This window comes from Podarcis vaucheri (assembly GCF_965113315.1).
Source record: "Podarcis vaucheri genome assembly, chromosome: 2".
Classification (NCBI taxonomy): Eukaryota; Metazoa; Chordata; class Lepidosauria; order Squamata; family Lacertidae; genus Podarcis; species Podarcis vaucheri.
In genome coordinates, this window is record NC_138760.1 from 22,552,848 (window position 1) to 22,577,381 (window position 24,534).

At 45.3% G+C, this 24,534-nt stretch overlaps 1 protein-coding gene and 1 long non-coding RNA gene across 4 annotated transcripts in view; one reads left to right on the plus strand and one right to left on the minus strand.

Annotated features, from left to right (window-relative positions):
- STXBP4 (syntaxin binding protein 4) overlaps positions 1 to 24,534 on the plus strand; it is a 143,614-nt gene that overhangs the window by 98,428 nt on the left and 20,652 nt on the right. For all 3 annotated transcript variants that reach the window (XM_082212457.1, XM_082212458.1, XM_082212459.1), the window contains exon 17: positions 14,636 to 14,693. In XM_082212457.1, coding sequence (XP_082068583.1) covers positions 14,636 to 14,693 — 58 coding nt within the window. The remainder of the gene's footprint in view (positions 1 to 14,635; positions 14,694 to 24,534) is intronic.
- The window catches only part of LOC309526717, a 50,132-nt gene that overhangs the window by 7,649 nt on the left and 17,949 nt on the right, over positions 1 to 24,534 (minus strand). The window contains exon 2 of the long non-coding RNA XR_014216875.1: positions 18,672 to 18,844. This is a non-coding gene — a long non-coding RNA (uncharacterized lncRNA). The remainder of the gene's footprint in view (positions 1 to 18,671; positions 18,845 to 24,534) is intronic.

Sequence of the window (24,534 nt, forward strand, 5' to 3'; positions counted from 1 at the left end):
CTTGCAAGGCATTCGTCTTGCGGGGCACCACTGTACATTGAAATGAATATATTAGCTTCGATAGTATACAAAAAGCACTTGTAGGGGGAATTCCTTTGTAAGAATGTGCCTATTGGGAGAAATTCTTACTAGAATGCTGATGAATTTTCATGAGGATTTATTACAAACTGGTGTGGAAATGTGGAGAACGGATAGAAGATTGGGAAAATGTGAAGCTGAAATTACCAGATTCGCCCAATTCCTGGGAAGAATTCCCTGAGCATGTCCTGGCAGTCTTTCTTCTAGAAGATAATCTACATTTTAAAGTCTACATTTGTAAGTGGACAGCCTTCACTAGCAGGCATAATGGAAGCGTATGTACCAGAAAAGGCTTCAGAGGTCTAAAACTTATGCATAAATGTCTAGTGCAGAACTGGGAAGCCTGCAGCTCTCCTGATGTCATTGGACTCCAACTAATAATAATAATAATAATAATAATAATAATAATAATAATAATAATAATAAATAATTTATTATTTATACCCCGCCCATCTGGCTGAGTTTCCCCAGTAACTCTGGGCAGCTCCCAATCGAGTATTAAAAACAATACAGCATTAAATATTAAAAACTTCCCTAAACAGGACTGCCTTCAGATGTCTTTTAAAAGAAGGATAGTTGTTTATTTCCTTGGCATCTGATGGGAGGGCATTCCACAGGGCGGGTGCGACTACCGAGAAGGCCCTCTGTCTGGTTCCCTGTAACCTCACTTCTCCCAGTGAGGGAAGCGCCAGAAGGCCCTCGACGCTAGATCTCAGTGTCCGGGCTGAACGATGGGGGTGGAGAACTCTCCAAAGACCATCAGTGCTAGGAAGAGTACTTGGCTTCAGGGGCAAGAAGAATGTCTCTATGCATTTACTCCTTCATTGGTTACTGGAGCATGAAATGTTGTTGTTTAGTCGTTGTCAAGATATTCATTCATTTATTCATTCATTTATTGAATTTATATACCGCCCTATACCCGGAGATATTTTTGTCTGTGGTTCAGCCTTGTAACTGCTGCAAAATATAGTGTATGCCTCATTCTAAATTAAGATGACACTATTGGATTTGTTAACAATAAATGCATATATATATATATATATATATATATATATATATATATATATGAACTTGTATTTTAAAATCATATGCGTCAGTGAGCAATAGAAAACGACAATGGCAGAGGTGGGCGGATGGTATAATAAGTTACAAAGGAAAGTTACTCCACTAAGCAAAAGAAGCAGATGAATTCCAAAGTGAAATGTGCCAATCAAAATTTTGATGTGTTCCTCATTTTTGTTTTTTAAAGAGAGAGAGAGAGAGAGAGAGAGCCAGCCTGAGAATGTAGGGAGAAATTCAGTGTCATACAAATGAGATCTACAGTGGAACCTCAGTTTTTTAGCATCTCGGAACCTGAACTTTTCAGAACCCAAGCGCTGAAAACCCGGAAGTAATTGCTTCCGTTTTTTAATGCGCCTCGGATGTCAAATGGATTCCACTGAGTCCCCCCCCCCCAGTTTTCGTCATTGCAATTGCAAACCACCCTTTGCGCCTCAGTTTCGAATGTTTCGGAAGCTGAACAGTCTTCCGGAATGGATTAGATTTGAAAACTAAGGTATCACTGTATCTGCATATGCATTTCTGCTTGCCTGATAGAACGATCTGCCCACTCCCCCATAGAGCTGTTTTGGTGGGGTCTCCTGACACCCACTCACTCAACGTGTCTGAGGGGCACACTTCATTCTTTCTTTATTTGCAAAATTTCTTGATCACTTCATAAAAAAAAAACTCTCACGCGCACACACACAAATTTCTCCTTCTATAAGATGCCCCCATGTATAAGACGCCCCCTATTTTTGGGAACTCAGATTTAAGAAAATTGGGGGAGATGGCCCTGTGTATAAGGCACCCCCTAATTTTTGACATTATTTTTTATAGAAAAAACCTAGTCTTATACATGGTACATGGAGATATATATACACACACAGTGGTACCTCGGGTATTTAATTCGTTCCGGAGGTCCGTTCTAAACCTGAAACTGTTGTTAAGCACCACTTTAGCTAATGGGGCCTCCTGCTGTTGCCGCACCGCCAGAGCACGATTTCTGTTCTCATCCCGAAGCAAAGTTCTTAACCTGAGGCACTATTTCTGAGTTAGCGGAGTTTGTAACCTGAAGCGTATGTAACCCGAGGTACCACTGTATATGTATAAAATGCATATTTGAATCCCAGAAATTGACAAGAAGCATGGCTTCACCCCAGGAAGGCTTGCCTAAATAAAAAGGTTTTCAATAGGTGCTAACATACCGGTTTGGTTGGCCCTTGTCTAATTTGAAAAGGAAGGGAAATCCAGAGAACAGATGCTGCATCATTAATGTTTCATGATACAGTGGTACCTCGGGTTACATACGCTTCAGGTTACAAACTCCGCTAACCCAGAAAGCTCAGAGTTGTCCCTAGTGGCTGATAGCTAAAATGAGAGGTACTGAGCTGCAGTCCTGTTGAGATGCAGCATCCTCTCTCTTGTGAACTGTTAAAAAAACAAAAAAAAAATCCTTTCAGTAGCACCTTAAAGACCAACTAAGTTAGTTCTTGGTATGAGCTTTCGTGTGCATGCACACTTCTTCAGATACACTGAAACAGAAGTTGCCAGATCCTTCTATATAGTGAGAAGGTGGGGAGGGGTATTTCTCAGAAGGGTGGTGGGAATGGGAGATTGGCAGATAGCTGAGATGAGCCTGTTGACCACTCTTAACGACTGTAATAGGTCTTACAGGAAAAGGCAAGGGGTGAGAAGGTGAGAAATGGCTTAGTCATGTATAATGGGATAAGAATCCAATGTCTTTGTTCAAACCAGGTCTTTCCATGGTTTTAAGTTTGGTAATGAGTTGCAATTCAGCAGCTTCTCTATTTTGACTATGGCAGACCAACACGGCTACCTATCTGTTATTGTGAACTGTTGTTTGTGTGTGGGCTAGTTCTGACTACTCACATAACCCAGAGAGAACACTGTGAATGTGCTCCAAGAGGCTCAACAAATCCCACATCTGAGCTCTGGCATTAAAAATAAGTTTGGTGGTTCTAAGCCCCTGTGTGTCAGGTTGCCAGGAACGGATAAGACAAGGAAAGTTCTTACGAATAGCTTTTTATTCAAAATTCACAGAGAGGCTTGGAAGTGGAACCTCTTGGAATAATGACATTGCCTTGAGTGAGTCTCCACCCCTTCCCTCTCTCCCTTCATGCGTCATCACTAAGGGTGCTGAGAAGTGCCTTCTGCCTCTGAGCTCTCTGCTCTCCTGCTTTCAGTGCTCTCTGGGTTCTGGGAGTGGGGGTCTGGAATGCTTTCTAAAGACACTATCTCCATCAGCTGTTGTTGTCCTGGTGGTTCCTCTTCTTCCTCCTCCTCTCCCATTATTTCCCAGCTTTTCCCCTCATCTGCCTCTGAGCTGTGATCTCCCTCAAACCCCTGTTGTCATTCTGAACTGTCCTCGTCTTCTCTGGAAGGGTCAGGCTGGGGAGGTGGTCTCCACCATTCCTCTTCTGCCTGGTCCCTGACACTGTGAATTCTGATTCAAGTTGAACTATGGATGTTCTCTCTCTGTGTGTGTCTGATTTTTCTTCCATCCAAGAAAATAGGAGGTAGAACAGACTTTCCCATCCCGGTTCCCTCCGGATGTTTTACACTACAACTCCCAAGATCACCCAGTGAGCTTCATGTCTAAGTGAGGATTTGAACCCTGATCTACCAGGTCCTAAGGGTGGCGCTGTGGGTTAAACTACAGAGCCTAGGGCTTGCCAATCAGAAGGTCGGCAGTTTGAATCCCCATGACGGGGTGAGCTTCCGTTGCTCGGTCCCTGCTCCTGCCAACCTAGTCAAGCGGGCAAAGAGCTGGGAATAAGGAAAAAATGGTCTTTAATTTAAATTACGTTCTCTTCATGTAAATGTGTACTCAGGAGTGCTTTTTTACATACTTAGCTTTAAGTACATGCTACAAACGTCGTTGGTTTCAGCTTGTTGAATGCAACAGTTGAGTACAATCAGTTGTTTGTGAGTGCCGTCCGTAGAGCAAGAAAAATCGATTTATTGCTCGGTTTGGGGTGTTCTCATTTCTTTCAATTTTAAACTCCTGCCTAGATTAAAAAATTGTCACAGCTGGGTTTTTCCTCCACTTTTGATTTGAATAACTGTCCAGATCTATGATGGATGCTCTGGTTTTAAATTGTGAAAGGCTACTGTTTGACTGGGACACGCTGCCTTTCTATTCAGTATTTTATTTTATCTTGTTTATGGTGCCGGTGATTTTCTTGGAAGACAAACGCCTCCCTGTTAATATTCAGGACAGTAAGTTAAAGGGACAATATTTATACACATTTTCAAAGCACATTTATGCTCCTCTCAGTCACAGTTCCTCATTAGCAATACTTCTGTACATTGCAAGGCTAAGGGCAAATGAGTCTGAGAACTTTCAAGGGGGAAACTGTTAACTAATGTGCATTCATGTTCTTTCTCCTTGAGCTGATACGGCTTTGAGATGCATGTTAGCCACAAAACGTGGTTGAGCATAAGGCTTTTCCTGTCCCTCAATGCTGTCTTGAAACGTAAGGCCTGTGGAGATGTGGGTGTTTGGGGCGACAACATCAAACACTCAGACCTGGTGTCCTTGATGCCTCCATTTGTGACGCGCCATCTCCTCCAAACCAGCAGCAACAACAAAGAAGTCAATCCGCTGCTTAAAATGGAATTTGCAATGCAGACAAAAGAGAATGGAATGTCCCTTTAGCAGAGCCTTATTAAGATGAGAATACATATTTGTTTAGGCGGAGAGAGAGAGAGCTAGAAGCATCTTTTAAAAAACGGAGAGGCACGCAAACTTGCAGGCACACATTTTGTTTCTCAAACTTGGATCTTGAATCTTTTCCCCATATCTTGTAATGGTGAGTTGCTCTTAGTGTGAAGTACCTGGGGTTTTGTATGACTTGCAACTAAGGGTAGGGGAGAAATTTGTTCAGCTTGTTTTTATAGGCAAACCTGCCCAACTCACCCTTTTGAAAACCATATGCAAATCAAAACACAGCCATCCTTTGAAATTGACGCTTCTCCGAATTTTGCAGTGCATCTATCCAACCAAATAATGTGTGCAAAAATTCATTTACTAGGGTAAAGTGTAGATTGAAATGCATGTGTTAGTGGAAATTACACAAAAGGTTGTTACATTAGGGGGAAATTGCTTTGTTAAACATGTTAGGCCAGATGGCATCCAAATATATGAGGTTAGGAAAAATTCACACCAGCGCGTGGCTGAATTTTCATGAGGTGTTTGAAAAAATATATAGATTGCAAACTGATGTGGGATTGTGGAGAAATGAACTTAAGAGTGGAAAAAAATATCCGTTCAAAACCCAGTCTCCTTGCTGTAAAACCAGTGTGGACTATATAGTCTGTCCAGCATAAACCGCTCTATAAGATCACAAAAAGTTTTTTGCCTTTTCCCACATTTCCCTATCAGTGTAGAGCAGCTGTCTGTGGATACACTAATAACCATCCCCCAAAAAACAGGGTTGGGTGAGATACCTGTTTTCTGAAGTCAACAAGGTCACTTGCAGTTCTTGCTCAGGAAGACTCCAAGAGTCTCTAGTCTCTAGCTACATCAGAAAAGGGCTCTGTTCCTTGTGCCAACAAGATCTTCTCCCTCTAGAGTTTCTCCAGCCAAATTTGAGGACCAGTGCAGACGTATTTTGGTTTTCAAACAGCTTAGTCCTTGAGCATTTTGGCTCCCAAACGCTGCAAATCCGGAAGTCACTGTTCCGGTTTACGAACTATTTTTGGAAGCTGAACATCTGACGGGGCTTCCGCGGCTTCTGATTGGCTGCAGGAGCTTCCTCCAGCCAATCAGAAGCCGCGCTTTGGTTTCCGAACATTATGGAAGTCAAATAGACTTCCGGAATGGATTCCATTCGATTTCCAAGGTATGACTGTAGATTCAAAAGTCCTTCCTTGGATTTATTCAAGCAGCAGTTGTGCGAATCTTTCTTTGAGGAAACAAAAAGCAACGCTAATGAGTGTCTGGAAAAACAAATCAATGCCTTAGGTAAGGCTGTTATTTGGTGAGAATTGCACAAAAGGAACAGGTCAGAATGCCTTCTGTGAGATAGATAATGGCTGCCCACTTTTGTGAAAAGTGTGGAACAGGATTCTTGATATCCCAGCACCCATGGTGATTTTCAAGCCGGGTTACTGAAACCTTGTAGAACCTTTCTTTAATTGCTACCAAAAACAGTTGCCTGAAGTTAAAATCACCACGGGATTTCTTGGTGCAAACAAAGAACTTTAACCTCAAGGGTTTCCCAAACTTAGGTTTCCGACTGTTTTGTGGGGGACTACAATTCGCATTATCCCGAGTGGCACTGTGGTCTAAACCACTGAGCCTCTTGGGCTTGCCGATCATAAGGTCAGCGGTTCGAATCCCCATGACGGGGTGAGCTCCCGTTGCTTGGTTCCTACTCCTGCCAACCTAGCAGTTCAAAAGCATACCAGTGCAAGTAGATAAATAGGTACCGCTCCGGTGGGAAGGTAAAAACCATTTTTGTGTGCTGCTCTGGTTTCTTCAGAAGCAGCTCACTCATGCTGGCCACATAATCTGGAAAAACTGTCTGCCGACAGACTGAAAGCCAGATGTCGCAGTAATCCAAAACTGAGCACGTGAGTGTCCTACATAACGTCTGGTGTGGTGATCTGCTGCTAGTGATCTGTGTTTTCTTTTAGCATTCTTCAGTGATGTGCAATAGAGTGCAGCATATGATCTGATACCATCGCGCTATGTGTTCCTTTACCTCAGGCATCCCCAACCTTCATCCCTCCAGATGTTTTGGACTACAGTTCCCATTATCCCTGACCACTCGTCCTGTTAGCTAGGAATCATGGGAGGGCCGCAGGTTGGGGATGCCTGCTTTACCCCCTTAGTCCAGAGGCCATTTGTATCCCCTGTTACCCCTAAATTGGAGATTGACCCCATTCTGTGTGCAAATCAAATGCTCTGTCACTGAATCCTAGCTCCCTTTGGGATCGGAAGAGCAATTAATCTAAATAAATACCATTCACAAAGGAATTGGCAGTTACTGTTTTAATTAAGCACCCCCCTTTTCCTTTTGTGAAATATTTGTAACTGTAGCTGCAATCCTGTGCTCACTCACCTGGGAGTAAGCTGGGGAGGAACTCACTTTAGAGTAGACATCTATAGGGTTGTGCAATTTATCTCATACAACCCCCCGTCTCATAAATGCAAGCTCTAAGAAATCCATATTGCTCCATAATGGACAGACGTTTGCGTGACATGTGGTCTATATGCTGTTGCAATGGGGGCGGGGGGGGGGGTTTAAAGAGTCTCTTACCAGGCCCAGAAAACGCACTTTCTCAGTGCCAAGCTCTGACCCACTTTATTAAAGGGAGGAATGCAGCCGAGAAAGTCAACGGACAGCCAAGAGCAATGGAATCAATAGTGACAAGCCAAGGAGGAACAAAAGGGACGGCTTTCCAGCAGACAGTATCTCCTCCTAGAAATGATCCGCAACAAGCTGGCGTAGAGGCAAGTGGGGAAATGGAAGGAAAGCGTACGCCTCCAAGTCACAGGTCTTCCATGTGGGTGTCAAAGAGGAGTCGTATCCCAGAATAACACAGCTGGGGTGGGAGAATGGAACACCAGCTCTGCTTCCTGGAGTGGAAAGTTGGCATCTGGCGCATGCACACACTTCAGTGGAAGACAAGAACTAGTAGGGGAAGGGCGGAGGGAAGGAGCCCTGGAGTTTCGTATTTCTAGGGCTCTTCTCCCTTCGCAGATTGTGGATATTAGCACCGCTCGGCAGGAAATGAAGCTGAAGACCTGCTGGCTTTCACGTTTCCATGGAGGGAGAGCAAGAAGAGAGATCAGCCCAACCCTTCCTTTGTACCAGCCGCGCGGAGCTGTTGTCAGTTCCCATCGAGTCGAGCTCTTAAGCATGAAAGGAGGCCAGGATTCTTCCTATGTCGGTTGCTTGCATTCCTCCATTTCCTGCTGTACAAGAAGGCGGGGGGCGTTAGTTGTGCTGAAATGAGGACCTTCCATGTCACTGTATCAGAAACGGGAACTAGAGAATCTGTGCATACATTCTTACTATATTCACCGAGACCTGATGGATGCACTTACCGTATTTTTCACCCTATAGGACGCACTTTTTCCCTTCCAAAAATGAAGGGGAAATGTGTGTGCATCCTATGGGGCGAATGCAGGCTGAAGCCTAGAGAGCGAGAGGGGTCGGTGCGCACCGGCCCCTCTCGCTCTCCAGGCTTCAAGAAGCTATCCGCAAGTTCCCGCCGGGCGCTGCAGGCTTGCGGATAGCTGCCCTAAGCCCGGGGTGTGCTGCGGGCTACAGCACCGCGCTCCCCGGGCTTCGGATAGCAGCAAGCTCCGGGAGCGATGGCGAGGTTGAATGCAACCTCGCCGTCACTCCGGACCTGTTCTGGGGGCTGGGGTTGAGGGAAGCTCGGGCTTCCCCCACCCCCAGCCCCGCAAGATCTGGGAGCGATGGCGAGGTTGAATGCAACCTCACCGTCGCTCCCAGACCCCTTCTGGGGGCTGGGGTGGGGGGAAGCTCGGGCTTCCCCAGCCCGGCAAGCTCGGGGGGGAAATATTTTTTTTCTTTATTTCCCCCCCCCACACACACAAAAAAGTGCACCCTATGAGCCGGTGCGCCCTATAGCGTGAAAAATACGGTACCTCTGGGAAAATGTCAAATCTTGCTCCTGAGTCTGTGGTCCTCAAGCTTTCTGCCTTCAGGAAGCCCTTCCTGTCACTAAGCATCTGCCTGAGCCATCTGCCATGTTCCGTGAAGTTGATTCTAGGGCATGTTACAGGGACGCGCTCCCATTACTCGGCCTCCTTAGTCCTCTGCTGGAAGAGAGAATCCATCTTAAAATTTCCTTCTTCCCCCAGTTTAGCTGCCGCGTTCTGAATTAGTTGCAGTTTCCAAGTCTCCTCCAAAGGTAGCCCCACATAGAGCGCATTGCAGTCATCCAAGCGGGAGATAACCAGAGACAAATCTGGGCTATACTCCAGAGTATAGCCCAGACAAATCGGGCTATACTCTGGAGTATAGCCCAGACAAATCTTCTGAATTAACTGAAAGCCCTAGTGGTCACCCTCTCAGAGTACCAAGCTGGAAAGACCATGCACAGGCAGGTAGGGTCTCAGCCTGCGTTCCAGATGAAGCAGATAGACAGCTGCCCTGGACACAGAATTGACCTGAACCTCCATGGACAGCTGCAAGTCCCAAATGACCCCCAGGTTGTGCACCTGGTCCTTCAGGACCATAGTTACTCCATTCAGGAACAGGGAGTCCCCCACATTTTCCCATCCCCCAGAAACAGTACTTCTGTCTTGTCGAGATTCAACCTCAATCTGTTCACTGCCATCCACCACCAACCACCTCCAGATACTCACATGGGACATTCACTGCTTTCACTGAAGGGTCCATTGGAGTGGAAAGCTGCCCAAAGCATTCTTAACACAAGGCGGACATTCCCTACATAGGCCTCCCGCGGCCCCAGAAGTGGATTACATTCATATCCCAGGGCAAAGTTCACAACCCGGAGCACCTACCTCCGGATTTGCAGAGTTCGTAACCCAAAGCATTCATAACTCAAAGCGTCCGTAACCCGAGGTACCACTGTAGTAGGAAATGGTGCTGAATTTGGTCATCAAGTTGCCAATTCAGAGTGGAACAGTGCGGAAAAAGCAGGAAGAGTCTGGGTAGGCTGACGTGTGCTTCTGTATCGTTCCATCTGTCATCACTTATTTACTTGGCAGGTCCAAGCTAAATGTCTGAATCGCCTCTGTCGAAGAGCACTGCGTTTGCAGGGAAATGAAAACACCATCTTCAGCGCTTGGCATGCCACATAACTCAGGCACGCAAGTCACTGCTTCATGTTGCGGTCCTAAGCGAAGGGTGTGCATTTATGAACAGGGTGAAGGAAGGGCAGGCAGGAGTACCAAGGCAGCATTGTGTAAGCAGAGTAGGATGCTTACGTTTGACACAGCCTTGAAAGGAGTGCAAAACAGGCACAGGATGTATGGATTGCTATTGAAATAGTATGGAATGATGTCATGTGGGGTGCGTTTTCCAAGTCAGTGTAGTATTATGGCCGCAGTTCTCAACCTGTGGGTCCCCAGATGTTGTTGGACTACAACTCCCATCACCCCTAGCTAGCAAGGCCAGAGCATAGGGATGATGGGAGTTGTAGTCCAACAACATCTGGGGACCCACAGGTGGAGAACCGCTGTTTGATGGGCTTTTCATCTTTATTTCCTGCTGGAGAAATACAACTCTAAACATCAGAGGAGCAGTAGGCCAAGCAGAGTGGTATAACTTGTGGAACTTCTCATAGAATTGTAGAGTTGGAAGGGACCCAGTGGTCATCTATTCCATCCCCCTGCAATGTATCGCTGCAGCCTAACACAGCGAAGTCCATTCAGCCACTGTGTGCTGCTGGCAAGGGAGGAGGAATCTTGCCATGTCCGCAGCACTTCACAAGCGTTCTGAACTCTCCCCAGCTTGAAGAAGAAGAAGAGTTTGGACTTGATATCCCGCTTTATCACTACCCGAAGGAGTCTCAAAGCGGCTAACATTCTCCTTTCCCTTCCTCGCCCACAACAAACACTCTGTGAGGTGAGTGGGGCTGAGAGACTTCAAAGAAGTGTGACTGGCCCAAAGTCACCCAGCAGCTGCATGTAGAGGAGCAGGGAAGCAAACCCGGTTCACCAGATTATAAGTCCACCGCTCTTAACCACTACACTACACTGGCTCCCACACAAAGTGCAGTGCTAAGTCTCGTAGAGGTGGCGTGGAAACGAGAAAGCAGTGCTAGAAACTCAAAATATATAAGCTAAGCACCAAATGGCCCCTTCTTAACAGTTGCCAAAATGGAATTTCCTAGCAGCCATATTTGGGGCAGAAAGTCACGTTTTTGGTTCCTGAAATTCATTCTGATTGTGCAGATAAAATATCACAGATAGAATTCTACAGGATGTGTTGCTTGTGTGCGAAAACAGTCAGGATCCGAGCGTCCCCAGGCATGCGCCTCCAAATGGTGGAGACATCAGGTGTCACCCTGGCGCCAAGGCATCTTTGCTTGCTTGCAAGCAGCCGATAGCCAGGTGCAAAACACTCCTGTCAAATTTCGAACGCTGTGAGAAGGTGGCCCTTGACACTGCTGAAGTGGGCTGGTTGCCACACTTTTTTATTTTAAAGAGAGAGAGCATGGTGGATCTGTGGCTTGTCTTGCTTCTGCTTGGCTATTTTCTTTCTGACGGGGAGGTAGAGATCTCTGTTGGGTCTGTTGTTGTGTCACGACAACGGGCACGCCACTTGCACAAACAAGTGAAAATACATTAGCTTGGTCACTCCCGCGTTTCATCCTAAGCAACTATTTGCTTTCTCACTTAGCTAACTTTCCCTGAAAATGCTTGCATTGCTTGGTTATTTATAGCCTGCGTCAATTGCCCAGTTGAAACCAAGCTGCTTTCTCCAGACAGAAATTCTATCAAGGCTGGAATATTATCATGGAGGAATTTCTTTTCAAATTGGCACTTGGGGCACAAAGCTACAAATTAAGCTGTGCACTTGTAACTCCGTGGCTTTATGCGATTTGGAAACAGTCTGTGGCGCACAAAAAGCCTGCAGAAGCTTTCAGGGCCCCTTTCCGAGAGTCGGCTGAAAGCAAAGCGGAGGGGGAAAGAGGGTTGTTTTCCATCAACAGGCTTTGTATAAGTTGCCAGCATTCCAGTCTGTAAATGCAGCCCTTTGTCAAATGAATAGCAAGCTCGTAAGGAGTCAAGGTCTGGGTTTGTGTACACCAGCTGAAATATGTACGCTCATGAACTGCGCGATGAAACGTTTCCCTCAATTCATGAGGAAATTCGCGCTCGGCGCAGGAGAAAATTAGATGCTGTCTGTAGAGCAAGCCTGCAATTTGCGTTTCCAACTCTTTCTCCTTGAAAGCAGGATTGGCACTTGAAGCTGGCGTCAGATACCTGCTAGGGCCCACACCCCAGGAAGGGGGCCAAAACAAGCCCCCCCCCAGGCCTGCTCCTCCTCCTCTTTGCTCCCCGTTTCCCTGCCATCTTCTTTTTTATATAAATTTATTTATTTGGTTTTTCAGATTAAAGTTTTACAATCACATATCCAGCACACAACATAAAAACAAGATTCCAAAGAATCTCTTGGACTTCCCTCCTTCCCTTTGTAGGTCGTATTTTTAATCATTTCCCCCGCATCTTTTCTGATAATCCAAATCTTTTACATCTCCACTGTGTCCAAAATTCACCATTAAACGACAAGTGTTATTCCAATCCTACTAATGGTTTTAGCTTTTTACAATGGTTTTTAAGATAGAATCATAGAATCCTGATCTCTGATTCTTCCGGTAGGTTTGGAATAACACTTGTAGTTTATTGGTGAATTTTGGACACAGTGGAGAGGTAAGAGATTTTGGATTATCACAAAAGATGCAGGAGGAAATGATTAACAATAGGACCTCCAATTGGAGAACAGTCTTTACCAAATGTGTCATGGGCTTTGAAGACACTCAAACTCAGGATGCAAGGGAGAAACGTGCTAAGAGGAAGGCACGCTTGGCCAACCCTCACCGTGATCAACTCCCACCCGGAAACCAATGTCTCCACTGTGGAAGCATGTGTGGATCCAGAATTGGCCTCCACAGTCACTTACAGACTCATATTTAAAACCGTGTTTATGGAAAACAATCTTACTTGGCTATGAGTGATTGCCAAAGGAGGAAAGTCTGAGCGATTCCTTGGAATCTTGTCTTTATGTCGTAAGTTGGATACATGACTGTAAATTTTTAATTTGAAAAACCAAATAAATTTAAAAAGGAGTCCAACAACATCTGGAAGGCCCACAGGTTCCCCAGCCCTGCTCCTAAACTTACCTTTTTCTGAGACCTTTGGAAAAGGTAATCTTTGATTCTTCAAGAGAAGTCCGCGATAATATTGTCGTGGCTGGAGAGGCAGCTACCAAAGAAGCAAGTGTCTGATTTGTAATTATTGGGGGGGGTGACAGTTTGCCACTCATTTTAGATGACACCGTTATATATGGTGACACCTGGCTGTTTAATAATCAGACAGTTCTCAGAATTCACGCTTCTGGCTGTGTATTGACAGTTTCTAGGATCGAATCAAGTACTTCATTGACAGTACAGTGCTTATGGCTGCTGAATGCAATTATTTTGAAGGACACTTTACTAAAGCATTAAAAAACAGGTTTACAATCAGGGCTTTTTCTTTCTTTTTTTCTTTTTCTTTTTTTTGAGCCAGAACTTGCCGGAACCTAGTTCTGGCACCTCTCAGGTGGGCGCCATTGCCATTTTAAGAGAATGAGGGAGGAGTTTGTGATGAGTTCCAGCACCTCGTTTTCTAGAAAAATAGCACTGTTTACAATTATTAAACGAATTGTGGTGTGTGTGTATACACACATGCGTGAGAGTGCTATTTAATTTATTACTTATACCCCACCCATCTGGCTGGGTTCCCCCAGCCACTCTGGGCAGCTTCCAACAAAAAAATTAAAATACATTAAAACATCAGTCATTAAAAACTTCCCTAAACGGGGCTGCCTTCAGGTGTCTTCCAAAAGTCAGATCGTTGTTTATTTCCTTGACATCTGATGGGAGGGCGTTCCACAGGGCGGGCGCCACTACTGAGAAGGCCCCCTGCCTGGTTCCCTGTAACTTGGCCTCTCGCAGTGAGGGAACCACCAGAAGGCCCTCGGAGCTGGACCTCAGTGTCCGGGCTGTACGATGGGGGTGGAGACGCTCCTTCAGGTATACTGGGCCGAGGCTGTTTAGGGCTTTAAAGGTCAGCACCAACACTTTGAATTGTTCTCAGAAACATACTGGGAGCCAATGTAGGTCTTTCAAGACCAGTGTTATGTGGTCTCGGCAGCCGCACCAGCAAGATTCAGCTGAAAAAAGACACATACACACATATATGGAAAATCATTCAAATATACATATAGATTCTCTCTCTGTCTCTCTCTCACACACATATTTCTTGGGGCTCTGTCAGCTGACAGACCTCCTGTCTTTGCAGAGACTTGTAGGATCACTGAGATTATCTGGGGAAATTTGACTTCAGGCACTACACTTTACAGACTATCGGGAGCTTTTTCCTGTTGTCCCTGTACTGCAGAATGCCATTCTCTCTGCCATTTGTGAAACAGCAAACATCAGTTGCTTCACTTGTCTTGCAGAGACTTATCTTTTTGCCCATGCATTCCCTGTAGCAATTTCCCCCCCTCCTTTTATATATGCTTTTATACTGTTGCATTAGTTTTAGGTTGTGTTTTTTAAAATGCATATCGCCTCTATATTGTACCTAATGTATATGAATATTGTCATGAATAATAAATAACTTATTATTTATTGATTTATAGCTAACTTTTCATTATCGGAGTGCATATTTATAACAGGCGTCCCTTCAGAAATGCAGATCCATGTTATGCTTGAAAGTGCTGACTGAGATTTGTGATGGGTTTTTATTTTGTGTCCCCCCCCCCCGACATCCATCTAGGTCTGCCTTATGGATGGGAAGAGGCCTATACAGCAGATGGAATCAAATACTTCATCAAGTGAGTAGCACTATCAACTGTCTGAATGCAATTAATAGCATTATCTGGAAAACAGCGGACAACAATGTTTCTGTTAGTAGGGAGTGGGGTGGTTAAAAGGCTTCTGGCAATATAAAAATGTGATCTACATGTGAGGTGCATGTTTTAATAAATGTGGTCACTAGGGCTGGGCGATATATCGTCCCAAACCTGTCTGAAGTTCATATCGTGATATCAGTTTCATAATTTTTGACCTGGCAATATACCGTATTTTTCGCTCTAAAAGACACACCAGACCACAAGACGCACCTAGTTTTGGGGGGAGGAAAACAAGAAGAAAAAAATATTCTGAATCTCAGAAGCCAGAACAGCAAGAGGGATCGCTGTGCAGTGAAAGCAGCAATCCTTCTTGCTGTTCTGGCTTCTGTGATAGCTGCGCAGCCTGCATTCGCTCCATAAGACGCACACACATTTCCCCTTACGTTTTAGGAGGAAAAAAGTGAGTCTTATAGAGCAAAAAATACAGTATCTCAAATCATGACATTTTTGTCTGTGTGTGTATGCCAATGATTTTCTTGATTCCTGCAGCCCCTGTGACCTCCGCCAGCGCAGTTCTCCCCTGCCTCATGCAAGGGGTAGCGGATCGCAGGAGGAGGTGCCACAAAAGATTCACTGTGTGGGAAAAACCGTGAAGCCAGCCATAGCTCCATCCTTAGTTCAGACATCGTGATACTGTGAAGTTTAGCTGTTGATATATCACGATGTTGAAAACCAGATATCGCCCAGCCCTAGTGACAAATGTGTTATCTTTCATGCAGGTAGCAAAATCAGCCTCCAGCTGAACTGCTCTCTGAATTATAACAGCAATGCATATCTGTAAAATTAAGGTGCTGAGCTGAAATGTAACTTCTTAAGTTTAAGTCGTGACAGTTCAGTCAGTGGGACTTTGGTTACCAAACTGTTGGAGCACGTTCCTTTGAAACACCAAACCATTGGAAACACAGCTCTAGTCTGTTCCTTTGAAGCACCAAGATAAAAACTAATTGAATAATATCTTGCTGGGTTCTATGATTGTGGTGGTGGTTTTTTTGGTAATATACCGATAGTATAGTCAAAGCAATTTTCTCATGGGGAGACACGAAATCGGAGGGCTAAACACTCCAGTCACATCAATAGCAGCTGTGCTAGAATAAAATTGGAATTATGACATATCGTGAGTCTCACTGCCAGATGCGAGGTGATTTTAAGATCCTTGGCATAACCTGATATCCTAGTTGACCCAACCTCTCTGTTGGCTTGTCACACCTTACCCCTCCTCTAGGTGGGTCAGTATTGAGAGGGCAGCTGTGCCTCATCATACACTCCAATACTGGTTGTAGGCAAGGGGTTTTGGCACCCAAATAGTGCAGGCATTGCTATAGGAGTCCAGATATTTCCTTTCACTAAAAATAGTGCCAGTCTAAAACATTATGTTGCCTGAAGTGAAGCCCAAATGGTGGACACAGAGAGCACACACTACGTTGCTTCATCTGGAATTATTATCATCATTATAATAATAATATAATAATAATTTATTATTATTTATACCCCGCCCATCTGGCTGAGTTTCCCCAGCTACACTGGGCAGCCTCCAATCAAGTGTTAAAAACAATACAGCATTAAATATTAAAATTTTTCCTAAACAGGGCTGCCTTCAGATGTCTTTAAAAAAGAAGATAGCTGCTTATTTCCTTCACATCTGAAGGAAGGGCGTTCCACAGGGCGGGCACCACTACCGAGAAGGCCCTCTGTCTGGTTCCCTGTAACTTCACTTCTCACAATGAGGGAACTGCCAGAAGGCCCTCAGTGCTGGATCTCAGTGTCCGGGCTGAACAATCACAATTTATTTGTAAAAGCCTTACTGTATCACTCAGACACCAATTCCTGCCTTCATCTAACACACACCCTCCCATGTTGCCAACTGAAACAGTTCACTTCACCGGATGGGCGGGGTATAAATAATAAATTATTATTAGATTATTATTATCCTGCGTTGTAAACTCAGCCCTGATTGAAAGGTGCATTGCAGTCACAAACGTGGATATTATTCAATCTATCATTGCTACACCCAAAACTCATGTAAAATATATCTGTGCCAGGAATGGCCAAAGTTGGCGCTCCAGCTGTTTTAGGACTACAATTCCCATCATCCCTGACCACTGGTCCTGTTAGCGAGGGATGATGGGAGTTGTAGTCCCAAAACAGCTGGAGGGCCAACTTTGGCCAAGCCAGATCTATGCAGTGCACAAGATCTCGAAACCAAAGCAACGGTAGCTAAACAAAATGGAAGGAAAACACATGGAAGAAGCCGAAGAGCAGAACAGGTTTGCTTGGCAAAAAGAGCAAATAATGTTCCTGAGGAAGCTTGCCGAAATGAGTGCCTAAAACTCTCATCCAGCTTTTGTTTCACTAGGTAGAGAATCCCATAACCCCGAGGCCACCACACTAAATGCACAATTCATAGTTGAGGACAATCTAACACTGTCAGGGACCACCAGATGTACATCGCTGGTGGATTTCAAAGATTAGGCCACAGTACAGGGAAGAAATGTGGTTTTTAAACCACATTTGAACATTTTAGTGGGGCTAATAATGCTTGTCTGCATACAGCTCCAAGACTAGGTGAAAAAAGATCACTCAGCTGCTCGGCATCTTTATTGGCTTGTTCCTATAGAAGCAGTGATGCGGGTGGCGCTGTGGGTTAAACCACAGAGCCTAGGGCTTGCCGATCAGAAGGTCGGCAGTTCGAATCCCCGCAATGGGGTGAGCTCCCGTTGCTCTGTCCCAGCTCCTGCCAACCTAGCAGTTCAAAAGCATGCCAGTGCAAGTAGATAAATAGGTACCACTCCAGCAGGAAGGTAAACGGCGTTTCCGTGCACTGCTCTGGTTCGCCAGAAGCGGCTTAGTCATGCTGGCCACATGACCCGGAAGCTGTACACCGGCTCCCTCGGCCAATAAAGCGAGATGAGCGCCGCAACCCCAGAGTCGTCTACGACTGGACCTAATGGTCAGGGGTCCCTTTACCTTTACCTATGGAAGCAGTGATAGCATTTCCTGATATAATAATAGAATTGTAGAGTTGGGAGGGATCCCAAAGATCATCTAGTCCAACCTCCTGTAACACAGGAATCTATTTGCCTAACGTGGGGCTTGAACCCACGACCCGGTAGAAGAAGTTCTTCCTAGGAGGCAGGGCTGGGGTGAGAAAAGCTGAGGTCTCTGCCTGTTTGTTTGCTTGCTTGCATGTTGTGTATGTGTGCCTCCCTGCCTGTCTTTCCTTTGTCATAGTCAATAACAAGGCATCACTTCAAAATGTCCAATATGCTCAGTGTTCTAATAGAAAACTCGCATCATCAAAGGGAAAAAGGGGGGGGAGAGATTAAGGGGGAAATATGCATATGTGGGGAAAGTGAGACAATCTGTGCAAACGAATTACTTTTAAAGATCCCTCGTGAGACGCAAGCCAGAGCTGGCATTGAGAAGATTTTGCGGTAACACACCATCTGAAACACAATGTCAGATTTCACCAAAGCTTGAAAAGGGACGATCCTCTGAGGAGAGGTTGTTTTTTTTTTTTTAAAAAAAAAAAAAAAAGAGAGAGAAAGAAACCTGCAAAGAATTAAGATTCAGTCCTATTTCCTCATTTGTTCTTTCGTCCTCCCCCAAATTAAAGGGTTTCCTTAATCATTTTCTTTTGGGGCGGGCTGATCCTCAATGAATTTCATAGATGCAGGGCCTCTTGAGAGGAATCAAATGGACTTGAAAGAGAACTGGCAGCTGTAGGAGGATCTTTAAAGAATTTCAAGTGCTGTCTTTGAAAAGACTTTGTGTCTCATCAGGGCCTGGTAGCAACTTGAAACGAGTGGCATATCTCTGGAGGGCTCTCCACATGCCCAGGACTCCAGGCGAGAGAAAGTTTTATGCAGGCAGCCCCACTGAAGAAAATATGTACCTGCTTACCTTTGTGTGCATGTCAGGCCCTTGTGCACATGGGGAAGCCAGGGGTTCAGAGTGATGTGGCACCTCCACTATCCTGGTTATTTTCAGCTGTTACTGCCTTGCATTGTCTGCTGCTTCTTAGGATGCCATTTTTAGCATCCTTCTTGCCTTCCTGAGTCTGGTACCTGTGCTTCCTTTAGCAAAGAAAGAGAGTACACATTTGGTCAGTTAAAAATGGTTTCCTGACAAACTCCTCAAAGGTCAGATTCATGTGCTGTTCCACGCAGCAGCAGCAGGAAGAAACAGGCAGTATAAATTCGGTTCCCAAATGGCAAATGTTTCAAAATTATTTGTATAGAAGCAGCAATGTTGCTTGCTTAAGCCACGCTGTCTAAACTTGGTGCATCTGGCTTAGACTGCCTTGCTAGTAGCATGTGGAATGTGTGAGAGAACAAAGAGTTTGGTAACCTTTCCTCCCAAGGTGAAATGAAGTGACCTAACTAAGCCGGGCAGGACAGCCTACTCTGTGGTCTTAACCCCTTCATGGGTCTCCCACACACCTACACCACAGGCTCCCTCCATTGGCTGGAATGTGACCTGCATCCTAAATGCATGATCTGTGCCCTGCAATAACCGTGGCTACAGATTACGTGTTCAGCATCTATGCATAGTGGGGCGGGGGGTGAACATATAGGGCTCTGTGCACAGTTGGTGGCTGAAAGCCAAGGAGTAGGGTCAGCAAGTTCATTTCCGCCCTGACCCATTGAAGCAAGGCAGCCACCCCACAACCCTAGTGTGTTGTGACCCAGATTTCCGCAAGAAAGCCTCTGTCCGGTGACAAAGGTATCCTTTCTCCGGAGGAGAACATACTTGGAAATGCTTCTGATCAGATGATCCCATTCAATGGGCTTTAATATAACTGTTGTGTATTTAAATAGGGATTAGTGGAATGGTTGGTACTTAACCGCACTCCTGCTAATACTATAACCCTCTTGTACTGCTTGGCTGTGAATTTTCAATCCATTCTTTCGCTCTCTGGTATTTGGAAGAGCAGCAGTCATGAGGAGTTTAGAACTATTTTACCACTGGTTTCTTTCCAGAGCACAAAATTAGATACAGAAACGTGTCTTGGTTGTCATGACAATCATAATTCCCCCAAATCTCTCAATTCCTGATCTGCACTGCATCTGAATCCTCTAAACCTTATTTGGTTCTGTGCTTTGCTCCATATTGCATAGGAACTGGAGGTGGCTGTGGATTCATTATAAGTTCACACCATGCCCAAAAAAAGGGGGGGGGAGTATTTAGTTCACTGTGGGGTAATGGGGTCCTTTAAATGTTTGGTTCAGTACCAAGTACGTAGCCAGTAGCTTGAATCTATTAATTTGGGTAGCCGTTAATTGAATGCAATAAATGCTCCAGGAGTATGGCAGCTGAATATCCCATAAGCCTGGAAGAGCATGCTGCTTAAGTTTCTATAAATATCTCTGAAGCAGAGTGGTGTAGCAGGATGAAGCGCTGCATGAGAAATCAGAGCTTAGAAGGAGCTCAACCAGCTGGTTTGTGTTGCATGCGACAGTGGAGCACATTCGATGTGGATAACAGACAGGAATGAAACATTTATACAAAGACATGCTGATGATGGGGAAAACATTTCTGATCCCTGTGAGCTGGAACTGATAAAAACAATAAAACATTGAAGCATTAAAAAAATACAAAACCCAACCCATCCAGCGTAATTCATAAGGTCCCTCATGAAGTCAGATTCTATCTCTACTTGATCATCCAATTTATGGAACGTTATTTTGACCGATTCACATGACAAGAGCCACACAGAAACGTCCAAAGGTAACAGCCACACAGCTCAATCTGGCATTATGATATCCCCGGTTCCAAGCAGTTTTGGAGGTCAATAATGTGAGGGACGCGGGTGGTGCTGTGGGTTAAACCACAGAGCCTAGGACTTGCCGATCAGAAGGTCGGCGGTTCGAATCCCTGCGAGGGGGTGAGCTCCCGTTGTTCGGTCCCTGCTCCTGCCAACCTCACAGTTCGAAAGCACCCCAGCGCAAGTAGATAAATAGGTACCGCTCCGGCGGGAAGGTAAACGGTGTTTCCGTGTGCTGCTCTGGTTTTGCCAGAAGTGGCTTAGTCATGCTGGCCACATGACCCGGAAGCTGTACGCCGGGTCACTCGGCCAATAAAGTGGGATGAGCGCTGCAACCCCAGAGTCGGTCACGACTGGACCTAATGGTCAGGGGTCCCTTTAACTTTAATGTGAGGCAGAGGTGGGGAACTGAACCCAGCCAGCGGGCCAGATTCTTGTCTTCCCTCAACCCCTGTGAGCCCAGTTTGACAGGTGGACAAAACTGCATAGTTCAGTAAGGATGGGCTTAGAAATGTGTTATCAGCTCCTCGCAACCTTTCTGAACCCTTTCTGAGCAGGACCATACAGCCGTCATAGGATAGGTCCTCAGTGTCTTAGAGAAGCCTGTGCTTTGCCTTATGCCTAGTAGAATATATTATGCAAAATAGGGATACGGGTGGCTCTGTGGTCTAAACCACGGAGCCTCTTGTGCTTGCCTATAGGAAGGTTGGTTGTTCAAATTCCTGCGACGGAGTGAGTCCCTGTTGCTCTGTCCCAACTCCTACCAACCTAGCAGTTCAAAAACACGCCGGTGCAAGTAGATAAATAGGTACCGCTGCGGCGGAAAGGTAAACGTGGTTTCCGTGTGCTCTGGCTTCTGGCGTTGCTGGCCACTTGACCCGACAAGCTGTCTGTGGACAAACGCCGGCTCCCTTTGCCTGAAAGTGAGATGAGCGCTGCAACCCCATAGTCACCTTTGACTGGACTTAACCATCCAGGGGTCCTTTACCTTTACGGTACCTATTACACAAAATAAGTAAAGGACGCAAATTATGTGCACAATTTATGCAGATCATGGAAACTGGCTTTTCACGCTGTGGTTTTGGATTGTCTTAGTGGAGATTAAGGTTTCAGACATGTTGTTGTATCAGTTCTGCTCATGTACTCCCCCCCCCCCACGATGGCATCCCCTATTTCTCTCTCTCAGATTTATTCTGATTTGCCCTTTCTGTAGAAAATGCAATACGTTAAAAAAAGGAAAAGAAGAAGAAGTGCTGGCAACAGTCCATTTGCAAGATCTGAATAACCTGCAGACTATATTAATCTCCCACCTGGACCCACTCTAAAGAGCATGTGGGAGGGAGACAATTGCAAAGCGCACATAGTTTTGAATGGGCTATATTGCAGGCACAGCAGCAAAGAACATAGTAGCCACACCTGCACGTTTCGAAGCAAGCCACCGCAGGCAGTCTCTTCTATCCTCCTACCGTATTCAGCTTTGCCATATTGTAGCTCAGCATCATGAGACTAACTCCCCAAAGTAGGCAAGGTCTTGCTATCCTCCCACACCCGCCCACCGCTTGCATATGTGTAAAATTTCAAAGGATTTTTGCCCCTATCAAATTTGCTTTGCTATCTGCCTTAACAAAACAAAAAAAGCAAGCTCCAGCTCTTTCAAATACACTGTCAACTGTCAGAGGTAGCAATGTTTTAGATGAGTATTCCTCGAAGCCACTGTTCAGAATAACGCTTCCTGTGACCTGGAAACTGTTTTTAAAGTGAGGCCCTTTGCCAAAGCAAATGTGAGTTGAACCCCTAATATCTTAAGGGTTTGTTTTTTCTACACAAACATGAGAGAGAGAGCCCTTCATTTGCAAAACCGTTTGCAAGCCCTACCAGACTTTGAAAAGAAATATCAGTGCCACTTTTCTTTTGCAAGATGCTGATCAAAGTAGCTGAACAAGAAGTAACAACAACAACAACAACAATTTATACCCTTCCCATCTGGCTGGATCCCCCCAGCCACTCTGGGTGGCTTCCAACAAAACACTAAAATACAATAACCTATTAAACATTAAAAGCTTCCCTAAACAGGGCTGCCTTTAAATGTCTTCTAAAAGTTTGGTAGTTATTTTTCTCTTTGACATCTGGTGGGAGGGCGTTCCACAGGGCGGGAGCCACTACCGAGAAGGCCCTTTGCCTGGTTCCCTGTAACTTGGCTTCTCGCAGTGAGGGAACCGCCAGAAGGCCCTCAGCGCTGGACCTCAGTGTCCAGGCAGAATGATGGGGGTGGAGACGCTCCTTCAGGTATACTGGACCGAGGCCATTTAGGGCTTTAAAGGTCAGCTCCAACACTTTGAATTGTGCTCGGAAACATACTGGGAGCCAGTGTAGGTCTTTCAAGACCGGTGTTATATGGTCTCGGTGGCCGCTCCCAGTCCCAGTCTAGCTGCCGCATTCTGGATTAATTGTAGTTTCTGGGTTACCTTCAAAGGTAGTCAAAGCTTCAATCCCATGCACAATTTCCCATGAGTAACTCCCACTGAATGCGCTGAGGCTTGCTCATGAGTAAATATGCCTAAGACTGCGCTGTAAAATAACAAGCCTGACAGCCTGACAGTATGCGAAACTAGGGATCCAAAGCAGCCTTAACTGACCCACAGCAAATGGATCCCGGTGCTGATTGGAATATGGCTCCCCTTTGGGATCTGCAGCCCACCAGATCACTGCAAGATGGCCCAAGGCTTTTATTTCCATTTATTACCTTCCCTTCACCCTAAAGCTCCCACCTCCTTTTCACTCTGCCATAGCCCCCTTAGTGATTCTGAACATTTTATCATTTATGAACCATCTCAAAGTGATTTCACAATTTCAGTAAAACCATATACAGTGGTACCTTGGTTCTCAAACGCCCTGGTACTCAAACAACTTGGAACCCAAACACTGCAAACCCGGAAGTAAGTGTTCCAGATTGTGAAATTTTCAGCAGCCAAACATGCTCCGTTTTGAGTGTTACGCTTCCGATTTGAGTGCCACACTTGCGTTTTGAGTGTTATGTTGAGGTCTGTCAGTTTTTGCTGTTTATTTTGAGTTTTTGCTTTGCGGCTCTTTTTTTGTGACTGTGTGGAACCCAGTTTAGCTACTGGTTGGTTGATTGATTATGTGACTGCAGTACATTGTTTATTGCTTTCATTTTATGGATCAATGGTCTCGTTCGATAGTAGAATTCCTGTTGAATTCCTGTTTTAGGGGTTGTTTTTAAAAGTCTGGGACGGATTAATCCATTTTGCATTACTTTCTATGGGAAAGCGCACCTTGGTTTTGGAACGCTTTGGTTTTGGAACAGACTTCCGGAATGGATTAAGTTTGAGAACCAAGGTACCACTGTATAGAACAAAAGAATGGATAAAAACATTGTAAAACGGTTACATATATAAAAGTTTCAAATACAATGCAGGTTCCAACCTGGAAAAATATCTGTTGAAAAAAGAAAATCTTAATAGATACTGGGAAGACTGTAGAGGTTGTGTCTGTCTGATATAAATTGGGGAGGGGGTTTGAAATGATAGCTGCCACCACACCAAAAGCCCAATTCTGACATCAGGCAGAATGGACAATCCTGATAAGATGCTGTCTTCAGCTGCCCTCTCCCGCAGAGCAGAGTGATCGGTTGGGTATACATATTGCATATACTTAAGCAGTGTATACAGTGGTGCCTCGCAAGACGAAATTAATTCGTTCCGCAAGTCTCTTCGTCTTGTGAGTTTTTCGTCTTGCGATGCACGGTTTCCCATAGGAATGCATTGAAAATCAATTAATGCGTTCCTAGGGAAACCGCCTTCAGACCAGGTCCGGGGACAGTCTGTCCCCGGACCTCTTCTGAAGGCTGGGGGGGGGGGAACAAGGGCTTTTCTTCCCACCCCCAGCATTTTAAAAAAACCCGGGACAGCGGAGGACTTCTCCGCTGTCCGGGCGATCTTAAAATGCTGGCGGGCGGCATTTTAAAATCGCCCCGAGACA